This window comes from Aplosporella prunicola (assembly GCF_010093885.1).
Source record: "Aplosporella prunicola CBS 121167 unplaced genomic scaffold K452scaffold_3, whole genome shotgun sequence".
Taxonomy (NCBI): domain Eukaryota; kingdom Fungi; phylum Ascomycota; class Dothideomycetes; order Botryosphaeriales; family Aplosporellaceae; genus Aplosporella; species Aplosporella prunicola.
Window position 1 is genome coordinate 672,123 of NW_022983531.1, and position 16,470 is coordinate 688,592.

The 16,470-nt window shown below is 55.6% G+C and overlaps 8 protein-coding genes across 8 annotated transcripts; 4 read left to right on the plus strand and 4 right to left on the minus strand.

Moving 5' to 3' along the window:
* Positions 1 to 213: 213 nt before the first annotated feature.
* K452DRAFT_305098 (uncharacterized protein) lies at positions 214 to 2,082 on the minus strand (the record flags this gene model as incomplete). Its single annotated transcript, XM_033542871.1, has 2 exons — positions 214 to 1,880; positions 1,941 to 2,082. The coding sequence occupies 2 exons, from the start codon at positions 2,080 to 2,082 to the stop codon at positions 214 to 216; spliced, it is 1,809 nt and encodes a 602-aa protein (XP_033401828.1).
* Positions 2,083 to 6,698: 4,616 nt separating this feature from the next.
* On the plus strand, positions 6,699 to 8,265 carry K452DRAFT_294722 (uncharacterized protein; the record flags this gene model as incomplete). The annotated part of the gene is made up of 4 exons (XM_033541730.1): positions 6,699 to 6,959; positions 7,040 to 7,214; positions 7,271 to 8,112; positions 8,170 to 8,265. 4 exons carry the CDS (start codon positions 6,699 to 6,701, stop codon positions 8,263 to 8,265), a joined length of 1,374 nt encoding a protein of 457 aa, XP_033401829.1.
* A 315-nt stretch (positions 8,266 to 8,580) lies between these two features.
* K452DRAFT_283409 (uncharacterized protein) lies at positions 8,581 to 9,125 on the plus strand. The gene is made up of 3 exons (XM_033539768.1): positions 8,581 to 8,666; positions 8,725 to 8,839; positions 8,897 to 9,125. Exons 1-3 carry the CDS (start codon positions 8,635 to 8,637, stop codon positions 8,963 to 8,965), a joined length of 216 nt encoding a protein of 71 aa, XP_033401830.1. The 5' UTR covers positions 8,581 to 8,634; the 3' UTR covers positions 8,966 to 9,125.
* A 550-nt stretch (positions 9,126 to 9,675) lies between these two features.
* Positions 9,676 to 12,111, plus strand: K452DRAFT_219746 (uncharacterized protein; the record flags this gene model as incomplete). Its single annotated transcript, XM_033536430.1, has 6 exons — positions 9,676 to 9,747; positions 9,800 to 10,900; positions 10,951 to 11,049; positions 11,099 to 11,449; positions 11,552 to 11,878; positions 11,938 to 12,111. Coding segments are annotated over 6 exons (2,124 nt in total), but the record flags the coding sequence as incomplete, so codon positions are not given.
* Positions 12,112 to 12,118: 7 nt separating this feature from the next.
* Positions 12,119 to 12,913, minus strand: K452DRAFT_263700 (uncharacterized protein). Its single transcript, XM_033538659.1, has 4 exons — positions 12,803 to 12,913; positions 12,709 to 12,740; positions 12,549 to 12,630; positions 12,119 to 12,493 (listed from the first exon to the last, which is right to left on the minus strand). Exons 1-4 carry the CDS (start codon positions 12,896 to 12,898, stop codon positions 12,467 to 12,469), a joined length of 237 nt encoding a protein of 78 aa, XP_033401832.1. The 5' UTR covers positions 12,899 to 12,913; the 3' UTR covers positions 12,119 to 12,466.
* Positions 12,914 to 13,004: 91 nt separating this feature from the next.
* K452DRAFT_315375 (uncharacterized protein) lies at positions 13,005 to 14,104 on the minus strand. The gene is made up of 3 exons (XM_033543858.1): positions 13,978 to 14,104; positions 13,810 to 13,921; positions 13,005 to 13,751 (listed from the first exon to the last, which is right to left on the minus strand). Exons 1-3 carry the CDS (start codon positions 14,013 to 14,015, stop codon positions 13,140 to 13,142), a joined length of 762 nt encoding a protein of 253 aa, XP_033401833.1. The 5' UTR covers positions 14,016 to 14,104; the 3' UTR covers positions 13,005 to 13,139.
* Positions 14,105 to 14,205: 101 nt separating this feature from the next.
* On the plus strand, positions 14,206 to 14,931 carry K452DRAFT_242693 (uncharacterized protein). Its single transcript, XM_033537881.1, has 3 exons — positions 14,206 to 14,293; positions 14,348 to 14,561; positions 14,612 to 14,931. Exons 1-3 carry the CDS (start codon positions 14,258 to 14,260, stop codon positions 14,743 to 14,745), a joined length of 384 nt encoding a protein of 127 aa, XP_033401834.1. The 5' UTR covers positions 14,206 to 14,257; the 3' UTR covers positions 14,746 to 14,931.
* Positions 14,932 to 15,304: 373 nt separating this feature from the next.
* K452DRAFT_355584 (uncharacterized protein) lies at positions 15,305 to 16,380 on the minus strand. Its single transcript, XM_033545973.1, has 4 exons — positions 16,229 to 16,380; positions 15,908 to 16,168; positions 15,756 to 15,853; positions 15,305 to 15,698 (listed from the first exon to the last, which is right to left on the minus strand). The coding sequence occupies exons 1-4, from the start codon at positions 16,319 to 16,321 to the stop codon at positions 15,635 to 15,637; spliced, it is 516 nt and encodes a 171-aa protein (XP_033401835.1). The 5' UTR covers positions 16,322 to 16,380; the 3' UTR covers positions 15,305 to 15,634.
* Positions 16,381 to 16,470: the final 90 nt, after the last annotated feature.

The following is a 16,470-nucleotide window of genomic DNA, read 5'->3' on the forward strand; positions in this document are numbered from 1 at the left end:
AAAACGAAAAATGATTGCAGATCGCCGGAAAACAAACAAACCAAAATGAAAAGATGTGGTATCGTCGTCAGGCCGCGCATTCTTGGCCAAAAGCAAATAAGAAAAAAACACTTCAGCGGTCCATTCCAGATATCCATAATCGCTTGCTTCTTCAAATGCAAATGCATGCCAATCAAACTATAGCACACGGCCTCGGCCCTCGCCACCACGCTTTCAGCCTGCTAGGGGAACGCGCCTGCTGCGGTGCGTGCCATCGGCACGGCGGTAGCTCATGGCGCGCTCGTCGAGAATTTCGTCATCGCCAGAACCGTCGAGCACCGTCAACGCGGGTTCCGGAATCGGGTTGTCAATGTTTGGGCGGGCGCCCTGGCGGAGTGGTTGCTGGATGTGGTTCGTGTCAAACGTCTCCGAAAAGGACCTCTTCGTCGACGCAGACAGCGGCTGGTTGTCAAACACCTTGGCGCTAGGGAAGCCACGAGGAGGCACGGGGTCCGAGGGCGTCGGCACTGTCCCGGCCATAGGGACACCAGACGCAGACATGTGGTAAGAGGGAGACATGGGCTCAATCTTCTCGGCCGGCGGGGGCTGTAGCGTCTTCAAAGGAGCCAGAGAGAAACCGTTCATCGAATGCGAACTGCTCGGCGCCTGAGACGTAGAGTTGTGGTGCGGCGCCTGCGAGGTCTGAAGGGGCTGGACCGGCGGGTTCATCTGGTGTTGGTGCCGGCTGTAACCCGTATCCAAGGTCCCAAAAGGGGCCATCATCTGGTTTGGGGCCTGGGGTGGTGCGGCCATGGACGCCCGGCGGTACTCGGCAGGTGGCGCAGCACTGTAGTCTATGCTCTCATGACGCACATGGGTCGGCTGCTCGTAGTGACCGTACTGTTGGTTCGACCCGTATCCATAAGGCTGGGCCATTGGCATCTGGGCCGGCGGCTGCTGCCATTGCTGGTGGTGAGATTGCATGTAGGAAGGCTGAGGAGGCTGCATGGTCGACTGAGGCTGCGAGGGCGCATATTGGCCTTGGTACTGAGGCGCTGGTGCAGACGGGTACTGCATCTGCTGCGGGTAAGGGTTTTGAGGAGCCTGAGGCGGGGCCATCTGGGCCTGGTATCCTTGCTGGTACGAGTTGGCCATGTCCTGCATCGACGGGCGACGCGGCGGCGGTGCGAATGACACATTGCTGGCATTGCTTTGCGATCTCGGGCGGTCCGTACCGTCAGACATGGCCTGGGGCGTGTGAACAGCGTTCGGACCATATGCGTCCGGCGTGGCCGTCCTGTGTCTCTCGTACGCTGTCTTTTCCTCGTAGTCATCCCATTCGTCCTTCGTCTTGTTGTCGCGCCTTCTCATGCGCACATCACGGCGGATACGAACGCGGCAACCCTGCTCCGCAACCATGCGGCTCAAAGCAGTGCTCTCAGTAAGACCGGGGAACTTCTTGGCACTGTAAACGCTGAAGGGAGCGGACTTAACCTCCAGTCTGTGGGAAACGTGCGCGTCAACGGCAGAGCCACGCATGGGATCCGCCTGTCTGTCCTCGCTGTCCATGTCCTTGTGCTCTTTCAATTCCTCATACAGGGCGAAGCTCAGCCTGTATTTGCCTTCATGTCTGACAGAAAGGTCCGGGAAAATGAAATAGCCAGCAGGAGTGGGACGGTCCAAGTAGGCCATCCCGGCAACGGGAGTACCAGTCAAGACGGGGAAAGTGGCCGGAGTGGGGGCGACGCGTCCCTGGGCAATAGACCTGGCATTTTCCAAGGTTGCAAAAAGAAAAAAGTTGGCATTGTAAGAAAAAGTGATGTCGTTTTGCCTGTTTTCGCCTTCAAAAACCCGCAGTTCCACGATCGGAGGGGGGTCCACAGGGCGACGGTCAGCCGAAGCTGATGATGGATGTCAGCTGGAAGGAGACGAGATGGTGCGAACCAGAATTGAATGCTTACATTTCGCACCGGACCCACAGGCTCTGGCACGCTCTGGCTGTTGGATGACTTGCATCTGGTAAGTGATCTTCTTGCCCTCCTTGGTCATCCTGGAGGACGAGCTCAACGTCTCGTTGGCCACGGGAATAATGTTCGCCGCCATGGTTGATGGAGAGGTAAGTTGGTAGTCCTGTGTGCTGGAGACGGAGAAGCAAATCAGTCAGTGGGTTTGCATTGCTGGGTGGCATGACAGCAGAGCGTGGGCGCGGCCACTCCCTTACGTCGCGTCGAAACGCGCATGCCTGAGAAGATACCAAGAATGGTACTCACAGTAGCGATTCGGTCGCACGCCAGGCCGATTAGACGAGGGCCAACGACACCCACAGAATTGGTATCTGGATCGAGTGTTTGGTCAGTGGCAATGCTTGATATTTCCAATACATGGATGGGGGTGGGGAGGAAGCGGTGTGGAGCGCAAGGGCGAAGCAAGGCGGGAGGGACGACGACGACGACGACGACGACGACGACGGGCGACAACAATAACAACAGCAGCGAACGGCAACGAAAGGAGGAACCGACCAGATGAAAAAGAAGAATGGCGAATGAGCGAGCGACGGGCGGGAGGAGCAGGCTGGGTGTTTGTCAGACGCGGGAGTGGTGGGCAGCAGCAAGAAGAGAGAGAGAGGGTCGCACAGTTCGACTCTGGGCGCGCCGGACTCGCACAAGGATGATGGTGCGACGGGGGACTGTGGCTGCAAGAGAGGAGGCGCCGGTTCTGCAAGTTAAAGCAGAAGACACAAGCGAAGCGCGAGAGCGACGGGCAGCAATCAAAGGCAGCCGAGACGAGGAATTGAGGGGATGGGAAGGAACAAGGATGGAGCGGGCCATCGTACGAGTTTGGCCCGAAGCGGCTTGGCGCGGCCCCGGGAGGCGGAGCGCGAAACGCGGCCACTCAGCGCCGCGCACACGACTCAGACGGGCCCGCCGCACCCCTGCCGCCTGACGCGCGCGAGTGGCCCGCCGCTTCCGCCCGTCCCAACCAACGGGCCCGGGTCGCACCACCGCGACGCGGGCAGCCTATTCCAGCGATCATGCGGAGACGCTGGCCACCCAGCGCACCTGACGCCCGCCAATGACCGGTGCGACGGGGCGACTCTCCCATCCTGCCGACGAGCCCCGTCTCCTGGCGTCGATCCCATCATGGCTGCTCGCTTGCTTTTTTTTTTCTTCTCTGCCATGTGCGGGAGAGAGAGAGAGAGAGAGATAATCCGTCCGGTCGACGGAAGCACCCATCATATCATCATCCCACTCTCCACCCGACTTTGACTCTCCTCTCTTACCTCTTGCCTCTTGCCTCTTGCCCTCTTGCCCCAGTGCGACGGTACCACGACGCGCTGCTTAAGCCGGAAATCATAATCCACCCGCTCCCCATGCACCCACCACCACCACACCGCTTTGGGCCGCTCAGCGCAACCGTGACTTCCCCCGTTCAGCGCTGCTGACGACATGCGCGAAGAAACGGGTTGCAGCGGGCGCAGCACGCGGCAGCACGGGCGCCGCCGTGTCGGCTCTGTAGGCAATCGTCGTCGGAATGTGCTTTTTCGCAAGGATCGTGGCCCGCTAAGCTTCGAGGTTTAAAAGGCCACGGTTCGCGTTTCTTTTGCTGGCCTTAGACATGCAGAAAGCTCGAGTTGCAGCGAGCCTGACGATAGGACTGTTCATGCTAACCCCCCCTGGTTCCCTTTTATTTTATTATTTTATTTTTTTTCTTTTATTTTTTCCCCTTCACCTCCACCTCCCCGGTCAGCTGCCCACTGCGAGTTTCACGTCTGTCCCCCGGCTTTGGTTGCGACGTTTCGAAGCCGCGAAAGGCGCCACGGCGGAAATCACTTTGTCAGGCGTCCTTTATGCCCTGGTTGTGGTGCCGTTTCACGCCTCCGCAGGTAGCTGACGGGCAGCTCGGAATCAGGCCATAGCCACCGACTCCTGCCGTCAGCTCCAGCTGAGAAATCTGCGTCCAGAACCGCAGCTCTGGGTCGCGTCCCGACCCAGAACGCAAATGCGTCAGCTGGGGGCGCCTGATCCAGAAACCGGGCAGTCGGCGTTTCCGACTTTCTTTTGGCTCTCCATGGCCATGTTCTCGAGGCCTGCGCGCCGCGGTTAGTTAAAGCTTCGGGATCGCTGTCTGTTCGTCTGCACTTGTCGCCATTGTCGCGGTGTCCAATGGACTCGCGCCCCTTTCAGATGCCAGGAACGATGCAGATCCGGGTCCGGGGTCGCTTCCACTGTAGTTACTCCATATGCACGCAGTCAGCAGTATGCTGGCTGGATACCTGCGCCGAGGCCAAACCTCTCGGCTCAATATAGATATCTATGTCAGTGTGCACTTTGTCTCCGGCAATCTTTGTTCTCGCTGAAATTCGATCCACAACGACCCTGCTTTGACTCGATGAACTGTCTTCCACGCCCCACAATTGGACGCTTTTAATAAACCCAAAAGAGCCCCCACCGGCACATCGAAATAACGGCCGCCATCGCAGCCATCTCCGTGATGTGGTGGAGAAGCTCCGACTCATGGCGGCAGCCCGAACTCCTCAAGATCAACAGCCAGCGAACACAGCCTTGGGAACCCGACTATTGTATTGTACCCACCCACCCATCTAGACTCACACAAGGTCAAAGCCCGCATCGACTGTCTTCGTTCTGTTCCCCAACCCCGCACGCTCAAGCTCAATCCATTCGTCCTCTCTCTCTCTCTCTCTTTCTCTTTCTATCTCTACCTCTCTCTCTTTCCTCCATCTCCCCTTACACACATACCCACACACCCGCCCCCACGGAAACAACGCCCCCAAACGCGACGTGCCACCCGCCCATCCGCCTCCCCGCGGCCACCCGATACGGCAAATCACAGCACAACACAGCACAGCAAAGCAAAGCACGGCACACTCTCCGGCTCTCCGCGGCCGACCACAGCCCTGTGCGACGTTTGACCAGTAGCCACCTGCGCTGTTCCGCCCGCGCGGCCGCAGCGCGATAGGTAGTAGGCGTGGCCGTGGGAAGGGCGGACGTGCGTACGCGCGTACGGTACGGTACGTATCCTACGTTCGTGTGCGTGCGTCGCGACCTAGTGTTTGTGCGCACGGCGCTGCGCCGGGAGGACGGACGGGGAAAACAACGAGGGACGGGAGCGGGGGACGCGGACGGGAACGGGAGCAAAGGCGGGGGGCGACCGCACCTGCGCTGCGCTGGCGCGCTGTGTTTGGGCGCGCGCGCTTCACCTGAGGCGACTTACGGGTGCGTGTTGCGCCGGCGCCCTAGGTATGTACTAGGTAGCCTCGTCCTATCGTTGTACCCGCTCGCTCTCATTCGTTCCGCAGCGCGGGCGTGGTCACTTTCGTTCATTGCGGCGTTTGAAAGCGGGTGGCGCGCTTACCGTCTTCGTCGCGTTCGTACCTACTCGTACGAATCCTAGATACTTGTGGCAGCCTCGGGCTGAGAAGGACCAAGATGGTACGTAGGTAAATTTGTTGTCCGTACCTTGGCCAAGAGGTCACCCTTCCTCCCGAGCACCCTTTTCGTACGAAAGAATGAAAATAGAGACGCCCGGAAATACTCCAATAAACGCGGGAAGACTATTTAAAAATAAAATAACATAAAATAAATTAAATCCGCTTTTCCATACGCCCAATGTGGCTGCGCGCGAACAGCAAAACTCCGTTCGCAAAGTACTAAAAATAAGTGCCATGTAACACGAGATTTCAGCGACTAACTCTTAGACAGCTCTCTTACCAAAACCCCCAGAACAGCTGACGTTCCGAAGCCTCTCAGAACAATCACGAGATAGTTCTAACGGCCAAGCTGCGCAGTTTCTCATCTACCGCTCCCACTCGCTCAAGGCTTGTTTCCCGGCACCAGTAAGATAGTATTTCTTATTGCCGAACAACGGCAGCCTGCTTTGACTTGTTGACTACTGGTTGTACCTCTGATCGCTCCAGTTCGTTGAGCTGCAATAGCCATGCCACTGCATTGTGTGTTGTCAACACCGCCTGGTGGCATCAGCCTTGATCAAAGAACTAGAGATACATGGTTTCAACTGAAGCGCACGAGAGTTGTTTTGGGATAATTATTGTGTCAACGAAGCCACACTGCCACACGATTGCCGGGAGGTTTGTAGGAAAGGTTGGCGGGAAGATTCGTGGAGATGATCCCATCATTGTGAGGATTAAAAATAAGCCGCAGGAAAATACGGAGGTGTAGTCGTCGGAGAGGTTGAGGGATGCGGTGGGTGAGCGGTTGGTGAACTTGGTGCAGGATAATGCCAGGATTTGACTTGGTGCTTTTCGGGGAAAATTTTGGACCCCGTTCAGAGCTGATGATAGACAGCCCGAGTAAACTGTGTTTCCGTTAGAATGACTGATCGGTTTATGTTAGTTGGCATGTGACGTGGAGCAGCCTGCACAGTAGTGAAGTGAGCGGAGCAGTACTAAGTCAACCGCGACGTCTAGAGGCTCCCACTTCTTTGGAAAAGTAGGTGAGGTAGAGAGGAGCATCGAGACGCGGGCCGAGAGGGTGGTACGGTGGTGTGGAGAGCGATGGATGTTCTTCTCAAGTCGGCCCTGTCGGCGCGCATTTCCTGCCCGCGCCGAGCAGCCAATCAGCGCGCACAAGGTCAGCAAGTTCCAACCTCAAGTCTTCCTCATCGCAAGCCGACCAAAACACTCCCCATCTCCATTGCCCGACTCCCACCTCCTCTTCCGTCATCCGACGCATCTCCCCTCCATGATGCTGTCCCGCTCCTCTGTCGGCCGCCACGCCCAGCGCGCCCTGCGTCGCCAATGCGCCCAGCCCGCCAACCGCCGCGGCCTCGCAGCTCCGGCTTCAGGCTCTTTCCACTACGAGACGGGCGATGCCAATGGCGTCAAGTTCGCCAGCCGCGATCTGGCTGGCCCTACCACCACTCTCGCCCTGGTTGCGAAGGCCGGCACGAGGTATCAGACTCTGCCCGGGCTGACGGAGGGTCTGGAGAAGTACGCTTTCAGGGTATGGACACCTCGGCCGCGCTTGGAATTGCATCCAATCGCCCAACGTCTACGTCATTGACACCTCGGATTGTGCTGTAGAACACCCACAGGAGGTCTGCACTCCGCATCGTCCGCGAGTCGGAGCTCCTCGGCGCTGAGCTTCTTTCCTACCACTCCCGCGAGAACCTCGTCGTCGGTGCCAAGTTCCTCCGCGATGACCTGCCCTACTTCGTCGAGCTCCTCGCCGAGGTTGCTAGCCAGACCAAATACGCCCGTACGTATGCCGGCTTCCGTTATGGAGGGGAAACAATGTATTAATTGTCTCTGAAGCGCACGTCTTCCACGAGGAGGTCTTGCCGCTGATCAAGCTGGCCCACAAGAAGAACCTCGCCAGCACCGACTCGATGGCCCTGAACTCCGTCCACGGCCTCGCCTTCCACCGTGGCCTGGGCGCTCCTCTGGTCCCCACCTCCTCGACGGCCTACTCAAAGTACCTCGACGCCGACAGCATTGCCGAGTACGCTGCTCAGGCTTATTCCAAGAGCAACTTCGCCGTCGTCGCCAACGGCACCGAGCAGGCTGAGCTGTCTAAGTGGGTTGGCGAGTTCTTCACCGATGTTTCCTCCGCCCAGGGCCTCGAGAGCCCCAAGGCCAAGTACTTCGGTGGTGAGGAGCGCATTTCTCACGGCAGCGGCAACACCATGGTCCTCGCTTTCCCTGGCTCTAGCTCCATGACTGGTGGTGCCTACAAGCCCGAGGTTGCCGTTCTTGGCTCTCTCCTTGGTGGCAAGTCTCAGATCAAGTGGTCTTCTGGTTTCTCGCTGCTCGCCAAGGCTTCCGAGAAGTTCTCTGGCGCCAGCATCGACACCAAGAGCCTCATCTACTCCGACGCTGGCCTGCTCAGCGTCATGATCAACGGCTCCGCTAAGGACGTTGCCGCCTCCGCCGAGGCCGCTGTCAACGCCATCAAGGAGATTGCCGGTGGTAACATCAACAAGGAGGACATCCAGAAGGCCAAGGCCCGCGCGAAGTACCTGGAGCTCGAGTCCGGCCAGTCTCTGTTCACTGGTCTGGAGCTGACCGGCTCCGGTCTCGTCCAGGGCGGTAAGGCTTACCAGCTCGACGAGTCGGCCAAGGCCATTGACGCTGTCTCCGAGGAGGAGCTGAAGAAGGTATGGGAAATCGCGCCATTGTAGTGTTGTTATGGATGCTAACTTGATAATTTCTAGGCTGCCAAGGACCTGCTCGAGCAGAAGGCTTCCGTGTCTGCCGTCGGCGACCTCCACGTGTTACCGTTTGCCGAGGAGCTGGGCCTCAATGTGTAAATAGCGAAGAAGGAGAGGAGAATGGGCCGTGATTTGTTGTACCATTAGGCTTTGATTAGTCCCCTAGAGAGGTGTACCTGTTGATATACGAAGATCAATTTCATTTGTTCGATTCTGCATGTACTCGTAAGGAGCATCTTGTACGTGTACCTATTTGTACAAAATAGGTACTAGTACCACCAGAAAGGTCCTCCTATCTCTAATGACGCACTGGAGCAGCCAGGCCCAAAACCGCTGCCTCGGCCATATGGAATCACGTGACCCGACCCTCCCGGCGGCTTCCCAAGCTCCGAAGTTTGGACATTGGGGTGCGACAGCCCAGCACAACCCTCTCCGTCAATACTACCAGACATCACCGTCGCATTCACAATGGCATTCGCTTGGAAGACCGCCGGCATTTCGTACGATTGCTCCCAGCCGACAATGCCCTGGACGCCGCTGACAATGGCCCGAACCTAGGTACAACCGCTACATCGCGGTCGCTTCCCGCGTCGTTCGCCGCTCCCTCAAGGAGGACAAGAGAATCGCTGCCGAGCGTCGCGGCGAGTCGGAGATCAGGTTCGCCAAGTGGGAGGTGAGTGACAACTGATGTTTGCGGCCTGGAGGGCGTCGGGCTGATGGGTGCGGGCAGAACGGCAAGCAGGGCGACAACAAGCCTTTGGTCAGCGCGAACCAGCCTGCCTCCGAGGCCACTGCTTAAGCGCAGGACTGCGAGTTTGGAAACTAGCGATGGAATTATTGGAAGGAGCACATAGTGCAGCGAGCCCAGCTGCGGCTGGGCGGGCAATTGTACATTTCGTCTGATGGGGCAGACAATTGCGTAGAAGCGAATGCTCAATGACAACTCCGTCGCCGCAACCTCTCTCTTACATGTGCCACCACCACCTCGTGTCCACCTTTGCCGTGACAGACAATGATTCCCGGAGTCGATCATCAAAACCCTCCTGATGAGACGGACGTTGTAGCCCAAGGTCTGGCTTTGCAGAGCTCGTACCCCCTCCGCAGGTCTGGTTCTGACAGCTACGGCAGAGACAGCACGCCTGCGCTTGGAAGAGGAATATGCCGCTCTGCCCAGCAACGGTAGGTACCAATTGAATTCTCTGTTTGACTCTTGTCTCACCGGCCCGTCAATAGGTGTCTCGCAGGAGGAGGGTTCGCAGCAGTCCGCGCAGACAAAGATCAAATCTCGCCCAGTCGCCGATAACAGCAACCCACGAGCCATCGACATCACCGCCCAGTTCACGCAAGCTGCAGCAGGTAATGCCCTCTACTTCATTTGTCAAGGCTTTTCTTCTTTCTACCCTTATCCCGTGTTCCCCTATCTTTCCCTTGGCCTCATCACGTAAAACATTTTGATTCATGCGTGATCATATCATTCGTTTTCTGCGGGGGACATTTGGTTAACAGCACCAAGCTCTTGAAATCGGCCAACTGATAAAGGATGAATACTTCACCTTGTTCGAGTCCGTTGGTGCGTTGGAGGTACGTATCTTATCCATTTATTTTACCCCTTGTGCAGCGCTTACGATTTCAGATCATGGATCCAAAGATGGACTCTGGTTTCTTGGCACCAGGCGAGACACTCGATGATGACTATGACATCTTAAAAGAGCTTCTGCCTGAGGAAGTTGTCGGTATCATGGATCAACTCCTTTGCTATGAGATGGCATGGCATCAAGGATACCCGCTCTCGCAAACCCTTTTCACTTCTCTACATATCGACAAGTTGCTCTGGCCTGAGCCAAGGACATTGGATGAAGCATCGTTCCACCGAGTTCCCAAGCTTTATGACAATGACTTGAGTGGACAGTATGAAAAATCGCCAATGCTGATGTTACTTCGGGCTTATTGTCTTGGGCTCATCAAGTATTGCGACAACGTCATCCAGAAAGTCACGTCAAGGGACTACTTCGAAGAGGAAGATTTTTCGACGCATACTTACAACCGCCTTCTCCTGACTCGCTTCCTGGAAAAAGAGATCGTGGCAATTCTAGACCAAGCTGAGGAGTGGCTAGGATCCTCGTCCGTCGAAGAGACCGTCAAGGATGCTCTTGTTTCACGGCTGAGACTGAGGAAGAAGCTACTGGAAGTCACTTCCCCTGAGGAGTCTATGGAACATTTAAGTGAAGGTTGGTCTCAGACTCGCGAGCTCCTGAGCGCCGTCGAAAAGTCGCATGCTACAGGCAAGTTTGTCAAAGAAGCTTTTAGTTCAAAGATCCAACGAAGGTTGGCGAGCACTGTTCCACCCAGACCTGTAGTGGAACCTTCTTTCTCTGAAGCACTTAAAGTTGCGGTTGAACTTTGTCAAGATTGCTTGGAGGTCATTAGAGGAACAACTCAGCTGGGTCCTGGCAATCCGAGCGAGATCATGGCCTATTTATGGACGTTCAACTCCCGCAAGCCTCAACCACTCACTTATTCCCGTGCTTGTCTCTCATCGCTGATTTTCGGGCACCCCACCGAAGTGTACGAGGAGTTGCTCCGGAAGGACCTTGAAGGATTAGTACTTCCAGCAGACCCCATTCTAGATCCGATCAACTGGACTATCGAACAGCCTGTAAACCCACTGGTGGGAACTGACAACAGGGCTATGATGGCAAACGTCGTCAATGAATTCGGTGCTAGAACAACGCCTGTAAGTATATCACCTTACTCTGGTCGTAGTTCCTGTTTAATGTGGTCTAGCAATATCTCGAACTTTGGACGACTCTTTGCCAGAACCGTTGTCGCACACGCCGAATGATGACGCACAACCTCCTAGCTTTCAACAACCTTCAGCTTGATGTAAGTAACTGTTACCTAGGATGTTACTATATGTTAATATTTGTTCTAGGTTGAGGTCCTCGACCAAGACCTGCACCATCTTACTAAAGATGTCCTTCAATATCCTCTGGCATCGTGGACTTATCATCAAAAGCTCACGCAGATGGAATGGATTGTGCAACTAGGCTTTGAGCAAGATGTCTACTTGCCAGATGAATATGCTGGCATGTATTGGTGGCTCTCAAGCATTGCTGCAACCCGTGCGGAATTGCTGGAGAGGATTCTTGCTTTCGTATCGGAAAGGCATTCGAAGCTCGCCAAAGCCGATCAACCTCAGGAGGCTACTGCAGAGAGCCAGCCGAAGCTCGCTGATCCTGAACAATCTCAAGAAGCTATTGCAGTTCTTAAGACCAAGCAGCATGTCGAGAGCTTATTGCATGGAGCTAAGGGCACTGCCTCACTCTCCGAAGGGTTATGCACGGTAGGTTCACCGTGATCTGTACGTGCTACGCTTTACTGATAGTTGCAGCTGTACGTTTTGCTCCACTATCTGAGAATTGTTCCCACGCCACCTCGTCCATTTAGTAGCCCGGCTCTCCGCTACGAGCTCCGCATGAAGCCTTTCCTGGCAGTGGATATGCCGAGCCTGCCGCCATTTGAAGACTTTGAGGCGGATATCCATCCCTTTGGTCCCTATGACAAGCCCGACAAACCTCTGGGGGAGGTGGTCAAGCAGCTGTCCAAAGATGCTGAAGACTTGGTCAAAGACGCAAAGGTCAACTTTGCTACAGTGAAGAAGCTGGGCCCCAAAGCTGCACGGAGCGAATGCGTTAGTGAGGCCTGGTCGAAGGTATGATAGCCGGAAGTATCCATTGGCATGTAAGAAATAGTATGCTGACGCTGGCTCAGGACGTTTCCAATGTCCTGCTCACCTGTATAGCTGCGGGCCTTGCCACCACTGGACTCGGGAAACTGTCAGGCGTGAAAGAGCTATCCCACCTTGTCAAGTCTGGGCCGGGCAAGCTGGGAGATGTTGAGAGCGAGAAGAAATACCATGACTGGTGGATCATTCCTAAACTGTAAATTATGTACGTGTTAGCATGCATGGCTGCTTTTCAATTTGTAGATGGGTTGGGAATAGAGCTGTCTACTCTAAGTGTCCTTTCTGCATTCGTCCCTCCGAACTCTTGCTGCTGGTGTTTTAGTTCCTTGTGTTTGGAACATAGCTTGTTATGTGCAATGCCGTGCATAACACACTAAGCACCACATGAATCCTCGCGAAGCCAATATTACCGAAACTGAAAATCCCCCTCTGCCATGCATATAGAAAACCGCAATCGTCTATCCTGCCCGCTGAGAAGCATAACCCCAAATACGCCATTCTTGCCCGTAACGCCGCACCATAGATAGACCCGCCCATCGAGCGCCGCCGTATTCCTCAACCTTTGAATTTGCGCAGCGATTTCTGCACCCGCATCAGCACATGTCTTGTACACCGCCTTGCGCACTCGAAGTCTTACCTCTCTGACCTTCCGGATCGATCGCGCGGAGATGCCCCGCTCCCCCGCCTGCTTCGACTTGATGCTCGACTCGCGCATGAGGCTATGAGACTTGTCAGTGGTGTCCATATAATATTGGCATTTCGTTCTGGGCAAGTGAAGGGTAGGCGGATGCACTGACTCGTCCATGAAGAGCATGTAGTCGAGGAATATCTGCGGAGGCGGCACGTCAGCTTGTAACCTAGTGGTTGGAGAAGTACCGAGGAGATGGGTACCATGATGTCGACATTCTTGCTCAGCGGGCGATTGCTGTGCGCCTTGACGATGCGCTTGACGGTGGCGCGCGGGTAGAGGGACTGCGATGGAGCCATTGCGGTGGTGCTGGGTGTTGCGCGTTGTTGCGCGTGCTTGACGACGTTGCGACGCGCGACCGCAACCCGCTTGCACGTGAACACGCCAAATTGATCCGCAATATGGATGGGTGGTTAACATCAATGTTCATTACGAGCTAACTTAGCGCCGTTGTCATGTCATTCGACTCTCGTGCTACAGTTCATATGTGTGTCTAGAGCAGAACTCCCCAGAATCATCGTTGAGGCAGACTCGGGGTGTTTAAGTGTCAACCTCCATGCCCTCACCCTCGGCACCGCCTTCGCGGTTCTCGAACGTCGTCTCTAGCCAGTTGGAGATCTGCGGGCCTTCGTACAGCTTGAAGTTCTCCCCAATACCAGCGACGCCTATGCTCGTGTTGTCCACAGTGAGCTCCTTGTCCTGGCTCAGACTCTCCTTCAGCGCCCGCAGCGCGTGCTTGATCAGATCCTCTCGGCTCGAGCCGTTGAACTCGTCGAGGTTGCGCTCCAAGTACGTCCGCGCCATCTGGCTTCTGGCACCGATACCACACGCAACCATCTCCAGGGTCACGCCGGACGGCTGGAACTCGAAAAGGTGCGGGCCTTTTTGGTCCACGCCAGCGATGAGCAGGCCGACGCCATAAGGGCGCTTGCCGTAGTGCTGAGTGTTGGATTGCGCGCGGTCTCCGATGCGCGAAGTGATCTCGGCGAGAGGTATGGCGCGGTCGTAGGTCAGGCGGGAGGCGAGCGACTGCTGCTTCATGAAGTTGGAAAGGACGCGGGCATCCGAGGCAAGACCGGCGAGCGCGACGCCATAGTGCGAGTCGATGGGGATGATCTTCTTCTGGTAGGATGACAGCTCCTCGGCGTTGCGCTGCAGGGCAGAGGGAAGGTTAGCAACCGGAGTCAAACAAAGGGTGGGCAGCGCTTGCCTTGATGGCGGCCAGGACGACGTGGGTCTTGCTGGCCACGCCAACCACGACCGAGCCCTGCTTGACGGCTTCCTGGGCGTACTCGACCTGGAAGATGCGACCTTGGGGCGAGCTGCGAGCTGTCAATCGAGCTGTCGGTGGGCAATGGAGGCACGGCAGCACACGTACAAGGTCACCGAGTCATTGTCGTAGTTGTTGCGGAACATGGTGGCAGACGGAGGGCGGCGGGGCGGAGGAGAGGGCTCGGGCGGGGGGTGGTGTGGAGGTGGGTGTTGATGTGTTTGATATGATGGCGGGAAGCTCTCTTGAGGCAGCTGCCCGCTGAGCTTGGGACGGGCAGGGATCGAGCCGCGCTAACGTCAGCCTGCCACTCTCCCAGCTTCACCTCGCATCCTTCCAGTCCAGCATATAGCAGATATCCCACCAAGCACCGCGCAGTCTAGTTGCCATGGCCGGCCTCAAGACCATCATCGCCCTGTCCTTTGTATGCCGCGCTCCGCCACGCCTACCGTCGGGCCCTCGACTGACCGGCCTCTAGGTCCTCGCCATCGGCTTCCTCCTCGTCATCCTATCCTGCGCGCTATGGCACGTCTACTACCCGCTGCTCGTCGTCGCGACCTATGTGATTGCTCCCCTGCCCAACTGGATCTGCAACCGCGCAGCAAATCCCGACGACTTCATGGAGAGTGCCGGCAATGGTGTCATTGATTTCGGAAGATTCCTGACGGGGTTTTTGGTCGTCATGGGAATCGGTACGCACCTGTCCCCGTAACCCTCTCTGTGCCGTGCTGACCCTGCATAGCACTCCCGGTCCTTCTCGCCCACTGCGCCCTCATCTCCGCTCCCGCCATGGTCATGTCGATTATCGGAGGTCTTCTTATCTACGGGACCATCATAAGCTTCACCATGTTTTTCCAGGAAGACGAGGAGTTCTAGGCAGTATTATTCATGGGTCCATTGGTTGTTGGTTTCTGTAACTTAGAACTCGCGTCTCCCGGTCTGGCGCAATCAGCGGTGTGGTCTTCACGCGTTCATGACATTTCTTATGAAGCTTTCAGTTAGGTGAGGTACTCAATTAAAAATTGCCGATTAAGCAAGCATCCATGCTCTAGAGTAAAACCTAAATTCTAATAACAACTGATGAGCCTAATGCTATATTGCATCCCTGCCAGGTACCTGCTAGGTAAGTTTTTGTCCGTGAACATTTATACGGCCATACTCGTGAGTATCTGATATTTTATCAAAAGCTTTGTTATGAATTACGGCTTCGGATAGTTTGCTCACCCCTTCCGGATATTTTGCCCCACCCTCAACCACATATAAAGTCTACTATACCCACCGGATATTCCTTCTGTAGTCATATTGAGATACTACAATGCTGGTAGTCGCCAGATATGTAAGGAAACGAATAATATACTACTATACTGTTATTTATTGCAGATATGTTGTTACGTGGGCTGGGCAAAACATGCAGAAGGGGTGGGCAAAGCATCCGGCGCCCTTAACAGATCGTCGATTGCGGACTATCATGTGCCACTTGGAGCCCGTTCCATGAAAAAACCATGGTATACAAGCTTACAATGTTACATGAAGCTAATTGTTCGACCGGTTAAATTACGCATCTCATTCAATCGACTTCGTACTGATTTGCGCGTGGAAAGTGTTCAGTGTTGAAAAACGGCAGATATCTCATACTCTTAGCAATGCACCCGTGAGACTCCCCAGTCGCCCAAAGCGCCGTGACTTCATGAAAGGTGCAAGACGCTTCTGGTGCGTCCAAACATGTTGGGTTTGTAAGATGGGAAATAAGTCCAGTCCTTCAGAATTAGAGAGCGAGGTTGTAGGTATACTCATCCTCCATGTTTTGTGCAACCCAAAGAACGGCCGAACTGCATCCCACACGTTAGAGCTCAGAAGCGTCCAGGAGAAAGCAGAAAGCAAGTTACCTGAGCATGACAAGCGCATTGGCGACAACATTAGAAACGCCAAACCACAGTGTAGGGAATGGGTAATCCGGAACGACGTATTTTAGCACCATGACCGTCTGGTTGTGGCGGTATTGTTAGTCCCCGCGGTCTAAATGTCTTGCAGCACTCACCACACTGCCGGCTAAGCCTCCAGCCATGAGCGCGAAGCCCAGAAACAAGACCAGCCTAGCCTTCCATGCGACGCCATTGCCGGAGTAGCTGAAGCTATCAGCACTGAGTCTCGATTTGTCGATGCTATTGATGACGAGCATGCCAAGAGCGGAGCAGATGGCCGGGATCCAGTCGACGAAGGTTATGTGGACGTCGGAACCGTTCTTAGGGGACTTTGAGTAGGCGGCAGCATCGATGAAGAAGAAGAGACCGAGGGAGAACTGGGCGAGGCGTAAGCTTGTTTGCTCTGGCGAGCATCATGCGCAGCTGGGAGAGCTTACCAAGGCGCCGGCGGCATAAACGCCGGCAGTGCGGGTGTTGGCGCTGTTAACCCATGCGGGCTTGGGGAAGCGGAAGAGCCGGTCGCTGACCATGTTGGCGATGTTGAGGGGTGCGGTTGATGATGTGCTGGTCGAGCCGGCGGTTGCTTGCTTTACGCAAGTCGCAGCTCAGGCGCAAGTGACAGGGATCCACCGCGTTGCGGCAAAAGGCCGCTAATCTCCATGCACTTTCGATTTCTTCG

Coding starts and splice junctions, on each gene's coding strand:
- K452DRAFT_355584 (XM_033545973.1), bottom strand. CDS start 16,321: ATGGTCAGCGACCGGCTCTTCCGCTTCCCCAAGCCCGCATGGGTTAAC. Junction 16,169..16,228: donor TTTATGCCGCCGGCGCCTTG/GTAAGCTCTCCC, acceptor CGCCTCGCCCAG/TTCTCCCTCGGTCTCTTCTT. Junction 15,854..15,907: donor GAGGCTTAGCCGGCAGTGTG/GTGAGTGCTGCA, acceptor CGCCACAACCAG/ACGGTCATGGTGCTAAAATA.
- K452DRAFT_242693 (XM_033537881.1), top strand. CDS start 14,258: ATGGCCGGCCTCAAGACCATCATCGCCCTGTCCTTT. Junction 14,294..14,347: donor CCATCATCGCCCTGTCCTTT/GTATGCCGCGCT, acceptor ACCGGCCTCTAG/GTCCTCGCCATCGGCTTCCT. Junction 14,562..14,611: donor TTTGGTCGTCATGGGAATCG/GTACGCACCTGT, acceptor GACCCTGCATAG/CACTCCCGGTCCTTCTCGCC.
- K452DRAFT_315375 (XM_033543858.1), bottom strand. CDS start 14,015: ATGTTCCGCAACAACTACGACAATGACTCGGTGACCTT. Junction 13,922..13,977: donor GACAATGACTCGGTGACCTT/GTACGTGTGCTG, acceptor GACAGCTCGCAG/CTCGCCCCAAGGTCGCATCT. Junction 13,752..13,809: donor TCGTCCTGGCCGCCATCAAG/GCAAGCGCTGCC, acceptor TCTGCCCTGCAG/CGCAACGCCGAGGAGCTGTC.
- K452DRAFT_263700 (XM_033538659.1), bottom strand. CDS start 12,898: ATGGCTCCATCGCAGTCCCTCTACCCGCGCGCCACCGTCAAGCGCATC. Junction 12,741..12,802: donor GCAAGAATGTCGACATCATG/GTACCCATCTCC, acceptor CCGCCTCCGCAG/ATATTCCTCGACTACATGCT. Junction 12,631..12,708: donor TACATGCTCTTCATGGACGA/GTCAGTGCATCC, acceptor CAAGTCTCATAG/CCTCATGCGCGAGTCGAGCA.
- K452DRAFT_283409 (XM_033539768.1), top strand. CDS start 8,635: ATGGCATTCGCTTGGAAGACCGCCGGCATTTC. Junction 8,667..8,724: donor TGGAAGACCGCCGGCATTTC/GTACGATTGCTC, acceptor GCCCGAACCTAG/GTACAACCGCTACATCGCGG. Junction 8,840..8,896: donor TCAGGTTCGCCAAGTGGGAG/GTGAGTGACAAC, acceptor GGGTGCGGGCAG/AACGGCAAGCAGGGCGACAA.